The 7,725-nt window shown below is 46.9% G+C and overlaps 1 protein-coding gene across 1 annotated transcript; it reads right to left on the minus strand.

The window, feature by feature from the left end:
* Positions 1–847: 847 nt before the first annotated feature.
* neurog1 (neurogenin 1) lies at positions 848–2,523 on the minus strand. Its single transcript, XM_033029331.1, has 2 exons — positions 2,235–2,523; positions 848–1,706 (listed from the first exon to the last, which is right to left on the minus strand). The coding sequence occupies exon 2, from the start codon at positions 1,703–1,705 to the stop codon at positions 1,016–1,018; it is 690 nt and encodes a 229-aa protein (XP_032885222.1). The 5' UTR covers position 1,706; positions 2,235–2,523; the 3' UTR covers positions 848–1,015.
* Positions 2,524–7,725: the final 5,202 nt, after the last annotated feature.

Below are 7,725 nucleotides of genomic sequence, written 5' to 3' on the forward strand. Positions count from 1 at the left end.
TTGTAAAGCTGACTTCTCACCTCGCATGCAGCAACACATCCCCGTCCCCCTCCCCCCCTCTCTCACTCTCTCATTCTCTCTCTCGTTGACCCTAACTCGCTTTAACAGGGGACGGTGACTATTCTGCGGGGGCCGACAATGGAAGCTTTTGTGAAACATCAGAAAGTGCACAAGAGGCAAACAGTTTAAGACGGGTTTACAAAGAACTGACACCTCTTTCGAGCGATGCTAATCATTTTACTTCTAACCTCAGTCTCTTTAGCAAATAGCAAATTGACAAAATGTTCACGGTGTGTTGCATTTCTATCTAAACGAAGTAACTACCATTTTATATAACATACGTAAAACTATATCTTGGGCACAAGGAACTACAGATGTTGGAATCTTACGCAGAACACAAAGTGCTGGGGTAATTGGATAGAATATGTTTACATGGATACGGGCCAAACGCAGGCCAGTGGGACCAGTGTAGATGGGACATGTTGGTCAATGTGGGCAAAATGTGTAGGAAGGAACTGCAGATGTTGGTTTAACCCGAAGATAGACACAAAAAGCTGGACAGGCATCATCTCTGGAGAGAAGGAATGGGTGACGTTTCGAGAAGAAGGGTCTCGTCCCGAAACATCACCCATTCCTTCTCTTCGGAGATGCTGCCTGTCACGCTTCGTTACTCCAGTGTTTCGTGTCTATCTTCGGTCAGTGTGGGCAAGTTGGGCCGATGGGCTTGTTTCCACGCTGTATGACTCTATATCTCAGCGGGTCAGGCAGCATCTCTGGACGTTTCGGGTCGCCCATCAATGTCCTGAGTGAAGAAGGGTCGCGACCCAAAACGACCCAAATTCATGTCCTCCAGTGATGCTGCCTGACCCGCTTATATTAAATCCATCACTTTGTGTTCTAACAAAAACATCCTACTCATTTCCCCTGCTGACAATTTCTGGAAGGAACACCGATCATGTAATTATAAGGCATAGTTGTGAAACAGTCACTTTGTGAGTTCGGGGGTTGAAGTCCTTCAGTGATAATCATTGAAGTAAGACACCTCGTTCAGGAACTCTTTCTGTATAGTGCGGAATGGGAAGAAGCTGTCTGATTGTCTTTTGTACGAGTAGTCCTCGGAGGTGGAAGGGCTGGTGGGGTTGGAGGTACAAGTAGTCGCGGGGGAGGAGGACGGCGTGGTCAGCCACGATCCCGCATCGCTGCCGGGGCTAGGAGGCTCCAGTGCTTTCAGGTAAGCGGGCAGCATCGCTGGCTTTCTGCCACTGTCCACGCACTGGTCGGCCAACCTCAGAGTTTCGGACAGAGCCCAGATGTAGTTGTGAGCGAATCGCAGCGTTTCGATCTTGGTGAGCTTGGCGTCGTCGGGGAAGGTGGGCAGGACGCCGCGGAGGTTGTCGAGGGCCGAGTTCAGGTTGTGCATGCGGTTCCTCTCGCGGTCGTTGGCCTTGGTTCTCCGGCTTCTCTTCACCAGGTGCAGGCCGCCCTGAGGCTTCGCCCTCGACCGACCCCTCGGCTTGCGCTTCTTGTCCCTCGCATCGTCCGGTCGCTCGCAGGCTGAACCTGGCGCCTGTCCTGCCGACAGCCCGGCGGAAGAGTTGCCCGCCGACGAGATGGGCGACGAAATGATGAAACTCGCGCTGTCTTCTTCGTCTGTCATTGGGAAAGAGAGCTCGCTGTTTTCATAATCGGAATGTGAGTACTCCATTCTGCAAGGGGTAAAAGGGGAGCAGATGAAAAGTCAACAGAAACACAAGGAACTGCAGATACCTATTTACAACAACAAAAAAGACGCAAAGTGCTGGAGTAACTCAACGGGTCAGGCAGCATGTCTTAAATCAACAGAATTGTTTTACCTTAAGTACGGCATTTTAACACGGGTATTTTAAATATCCAGTGGGATAAAATGAGGCGAATACTTTACCTTGCACTAAACGTTATTCCTTTATCATGGTACACAAAAATGCTGGAGAAATTCAGCGGGTGCAGCAGCATCTATGGAGCGAAGGAAATAGGCAACGTTTCGGGCGGGCTGAAACGTTGCCTATTTCCTTCGCTCCATAGATGCTGCTGCACCCGCTGAGTTTCACCAGCAATTTTGTGTACCTTCGATTTTCCAGCATCTGCAGTTCCTTCTTGATTCCTTTATCATGACTGGTTTGCACGCAAAAATTATTTTTCACTGTACCTCGGTACACGTGACAATAAACTAAGCTAAACTAAACTCAACTACTTACATTGAGAAGGGTGGATGCGGGATTGTGTCAGCCCTCTCCCTCTTGCGATGACTTCTTCCAGCGACACGCGACTGAAGTTGCTTTCTTCTGATCGGTGCAATGAGCTCGTGTGAGCAGCGAGTATGGCACACGACTAAATAAAACGGTTTATATACGCTTTGAGACAATACCTACCCCCACCCCCCACGCCTCGAATAGGAGTGGGTGACTGCATCATGTCTGCCCCGTGCCACGCCGCCTGCGATTTGCATAAGCTTTGTCTCTTGTACCTATTTACAACCCCGGTCTCTGGCACTGGCCGCGTCCCAGGGAAGCGTGCCTTTAATTAACGCGCTGTCCCCACCGACCAATGTCAGCGGCATTTGGGATCGGCGGCACGCGAGAAAGACCAATGAGAGTTTGCTTTTTTTGTATGGCAGCCACGCGTTTCTCGGACCCCGCCCGGCGAGGTTCATTAGACCGGGTGGCGGAGCCCTGATTAACCCCGCGGGTCAGGCACGCTTTCGCCCAGTGCAACCTCCCCGCTCGCTGCAACTCGACCAGTCCCGCGCCCGCACCGCACCGCACCGCCAACAAACGGCCCATTTACTTGCTGCCCATGGTCCGATTTTCACCGAGCGTTTGCGGAGAAAATATTTCCTGCCGCGTTGTTGGAGTTTTTAATCTCTTTTATTGCAACTTTGAAGTTTGCAACGCGTTGAGGGAAGTGTTAGATATTTCATCAGTTCATAAGTGATATGAGTATCCATGTCCTTCAGAGATGCTGCCGGGCCCCCTCCTGCACTTTTGTGTTATACTCAAGGTTACAGCTCATAAGTTCCATGTCATAAGTCATAGAAGCAGAAGTAGGCCATTCGGCCCATCAATCACGGCTGATCTATCGTGTAGGAATGAACTGCAGATGCTGGTTTACACCGAAGATAGACACATAGTGCTGGAGTAACTCAGCGGGACAAGCAGCATCTCTGGAGAGAAGGAATGGGTGAAGTTTTGGTGGCGACCCTTCTCTCAACCCCATTCTCATGCCTTCTCCCTGTAACCACGAACACCCTTATATTCAAGAATCTATCAATCTCTGCCTGAAAATATCCCTTGAATTGGCCTCCACGGCCGTCTATGGAAAACAGTTCCACAGATTCACGACCCTCCAACTAAAGAGTTCGCTGTAGTTCGTGCTGTAAGTCTTAATCGGGTTCAGAAAAAAATACATCAGCATCGACACCCGTTATTAAATATTACTCAAAGTGATTGGCGTTTTAAAATGCAGACACCGCGGTGTTAGTTTCTATTGAGAGTAGGTTTAGATTTATTATTGTCACTTGTACCGAGGTACAGTGAATTTACATGCAATCCAAACAGATAATGCCACACAGAAATACAATCACATTACACTCTAGATGAGCAAATAGAGCAAAGATACAGGGTGCACAGTATCGTTATTGCATCTCAGTGAAGCTTACATGCCCAGATATACGCACACTGATTGTAAGTCCAAGACTATAGCGCATCGTTCGTTATATATGTAGGAAGGATCTGCAGATGCCGGTTTACATCGAAGATAGACACAAAATGCTGGAGTAACTCAGCGGGACAGGCAGCAACTCTGGATAGAAGGAATGGGTGACGTTTCGGGTCGAGACCCTTCTTCACACTCTTCATCGGTCCTTCTATCCAGAGATGCTGCCTGTCCCGCTGAGTTACTCCAGTATTTGTGTCTATTCATAGTTATATTACCCATCTCTTGTATTAGTACGAACATGTTTGCAATTTTGCTTTGCATAGTGTGCATATTCAGTAAATACCATAACACCATGACATCAAGCAGAATTAGGCCATTCGGCCCATCGTGTCTACTCCGCCATTCTATCACGGCTGATCTATAGACAATAAACAACAGACAATAGATAATAGGTGCAAGAGTAGGCCATTCGGCCCTTCGAGCCATCACCGCCATTCAATGTGATAACATCGAAACATAGAAATTAGGTACAGGAGTAGGCCATTCGGCCCTTCGAGACTGCACCGCCATTCAATATGATCATGGCTGATCATCCAACTCAGTATCCCGTACCTGCCTTCTCTCCATACCCCCTGATCCCCTTAGCCACAAGGGCCACTTCTAACTCCCTCTTAAATATAGCCAATGAACTAGCCTCAACTACCTTCTGTGGCAGAGAATTCCAGAGATTCATCACTCCCTGTGTGAAAAATGTTTCTCTCATCTCGGTCCTAAAAGACTTCCCCCTTATCCTTAAGCTGTGACCCCTTGTTCTGGACTTCCCCAACATCAGGAACAATCTTCCTGCATCTAGCCTGTCCAACACCTTAAGGATTTTGTAAGTTTCTATAAGATCACCCCTCAATCTTCTAAATTCTAGCGAGTACAAACCGAGTCTATCCAGTCTTTCTTCATATGAAAGTCCTGCCATCCCAGGAATCAGTCTGGTGAATCTTCTCTGTACTCCCTCCATGGCAAGAATGTGATCATGGCTGGTGATCTACAATCAGTACCCCGTTCCTACCTTCTCCCCATATACCTTGATTCCGCTATCTTTAAGAGCTCTGTCTACCTCTCCCTTGAAAGCATCCAGAGAGCCAGCCTCCACCGACAGAGAATTCCACAGACTCATAACTCTCTGTGTGAAAAACGTTTTCCTTATCTCCGTTCTAAATGGCTTACGCTTTATTCTTAAATTATGGCCGCTGGTTCTGGACTCCCCCAACATAGGGAACATGTTTCCTGCCTCTAGCGTGTCCAAACCCTTAATAATCTTATATTTCAATATGACATCCTCTCATCCTTCTAAATTCCAGAGTATACAAGCCCAGCCGCTCCATTCTATCAACATATGACACTCCCTACCCCATTATCTTTCCTTTATCGCTCTCAACCCCATTATCCGTCCGTCTCCCTGTAAAATGTAATAGTATAAGTAAATATATATTGTATTATATGAATATTGCTGTGGCCTAAACCAATTGAATAATTGTATCAGGCAATTTTTCAAAATTAGTGTTAAGTATTTTAATAGCGCCACAGCGTTCACTGTAGGCGTGAGAAAGATTTTCATATGAGTTAGGATTTGAATTAGGCCATGCGGCCCATCATGTCTTTCCCGTCGTTCAATCATGTCTGATATATCTCTCCCTCCTAACTCCATTTTCCTGCCGTCTCCCCATAACCTCTGACTCTCGTACTAATCTATCTATCTCTGCCTTAAATATATCCACTGAATTTGCCTCCACGGCCTTCTCTGGCAAAGAATTCCACAGATTCACCACCCTCTGACTAAAGAAATTCCTCCTCATCTTCTTCCTAAAAGAACGTCCTTCAATTATGAGGCAATAACCTCTAGTCCGAGCCTCCCCCTCTGGTGGAAACGTTTTGTTCAAATATCTGGGTTACTGACTATACCCATGGTGAGAAAGAATTGAAAAAAGATAACTTGTAATACAGTTCGTTTAGGGGATACTTTGGGATATGTGGAGATTATTTGGAATTCATGGCGATTCGGGCGTTATTTGCCTATAGAATGACATATAGCAAACAGAGGTTTGAGAAAGAACTTTAGATGTTGTATACATGGAAGGGAGACAAAAATGCTGGAGAAACTCAGCGGGTGAGGCAGCATCTATAGAGCGAGGGAATAGGCGAACCCAGCGGTATGAACATTGACTGCTCTAATTTCAGGTAGTCCTTGCTTTCTCCCTCCTTCCCCTCCCCTTCCCAGCTCTCCCACAGCATACTGTCTCTTCCTCTTCCTTTCTTTTTCCCGCCCCCCCCCCCCCACCCACATCAGTCTGAAGAAGGGTCTCGACCCAAAAGTCGCCTATTCCTTCGCTCCATAGATGCTGCCTCACCCGCTGAGTTTCTCCTGCATTTTTGTCTACCCTCTAGCAAAGAGAGGGTAATCAGATCTGTGTGGAAAGTAACTGCAGGTGTTGGTTTATACCGAAGATAGACACAATGTGCTGGCGTAACTCACCGGGTCAGGCAGCATCCCTGGAGAAAAAGGACCAGGTGACGTTTCAGGTCGACACCCTTCTTCAGACTATAGTTGACCAGAACAGAAGGCTCCTGGTAGATGTAACTGCATCACGCCGGTCTATATTGTCTGTTTTGATGCGAAGTTGGCCTCCTTTACCGTGTTGACAGGCGCTAGAGGTTATGGGGAGAAGGGAGGAGAAAGGGGTTAGGAGGGAGAGATAGATCAGCCATGATTGAATGGCGGGTTAGACTTGGTAGCCCGAATGGTCTAATTCTGCTCCTATCACGTATGATCTTCTTTCTTGTGATCTTCGACTGTCACCGCTCGGTGAACAAGGCCAGCCGGAGCAAAACCGGAGTAAGCAACCATCTTCAATCGTTGGAGTAAAAACGAAATCCCCATTCCAATATTAGAATGGCCGCATGTGTATTTAAGATTATGCAATTGACAGAATCCAGAATTTAAGGCATTTTCCACTTTGGTAATAGAAACGGAGTCCATTAGAATCTCGGAAGGGAATTAAACAGGCAATTGTGGAGGGGGGGGGGGGCAGTACGGACTGATGGGCCGAATAGTCTCATTCTGTGCCGAGACGATTCGGGCTTTCAATGCCGATACTTCAAGAAAAAAAACCTAAAGGTCCGATGATAATAAGGCGCCTGTAGCCGTCACTTTGTGGAACGGCTACATTTTCTTCATCTGTAAATGTACTGAAATAAAATAACCCCCTGATATTGGCTTTCAGCATGTGATGGGAAGAGAAATTGTAAGTTCTTTATTATCCTTTGTCGATCTATATTGCGAATAGATGGGGGTAAACGCGCAGTCTCTTGCTCGAAGTAGGGAAATCGAGAACCGGAGGGCATAGGTTTAAGGTGAGGGGGAGAAATATTTAGTAGGAACCTGAGGGGTAACTTTTTTACACGAAGGGTGGTGGGTGTGTGGAACGAACTGCCAGTAGAGGTAGTTGAGGCAGGTATTACCGCAACGTTGAAGAAACATTTAGACAGATCCATGGATAGCATAGATTTAGGGGGATATGGGCCAAACGCAGGCAGGTGGGACTAGTGTAGATGGGACACGTTGGTCGGATTGGGCCAAAGGGCCCGTTTCCTCGCCGTATGATTTTATCACTCTTTATGACTCAAAGCATAATTTCTGGGCTGAAAATGCACATTCATATGTGTAAAATAAATAAGGTAAAAGTACGCTTAATAGATTATCCAAGCCGATAACAGCCGATAATCTGAGTTTTTCTGTCAGCAGGAAAATCAAACCATTCAAGAGAGGAGCAACCTAACTCAAATTCCACAAGAGAAAAGAGATCAGTACACGTAGGTACATTGCTTCATTCTAAACCTGTTCCTACGATGAAAGTCAGTCGTGTTTTCACACTGGAGTCTGAAGAAGGGCCCTGTGCGGAAACGTCACCTATCCATGTTCTCCAGAGATGCTGCCTGGCCCGCTGAGTTAATCCAACACTCTGTGAAACGTCGCCTATC

The sequence above is a fragment of the Amblyraja radiata genome, chromosome 11 (genome assembly GCF_010909765.2).
Source record: "Amblyraja radiata isolate CabotCenter1 chromosome 11, sAmbRad1.1.pri, whole genome shotgun sequence".
Classification (NCBI taxonomy): domain Eukaryota; kingdom Metazoa; phylum Chordata; class Chondrichthyes; order Rajiformes; family Rajidae; genus Amblyraja; species Amblyraja radiata.

What these genes read in the sequence shown, in the direction of transcription:
- neurog1 (XM_033029331.1), bottom strand. Translation starts at nt 1,705, where the DNA reads ATGGAGTACTCACATTCCGATTATGAAAACAGCGAGCTCTCTTTCCCA.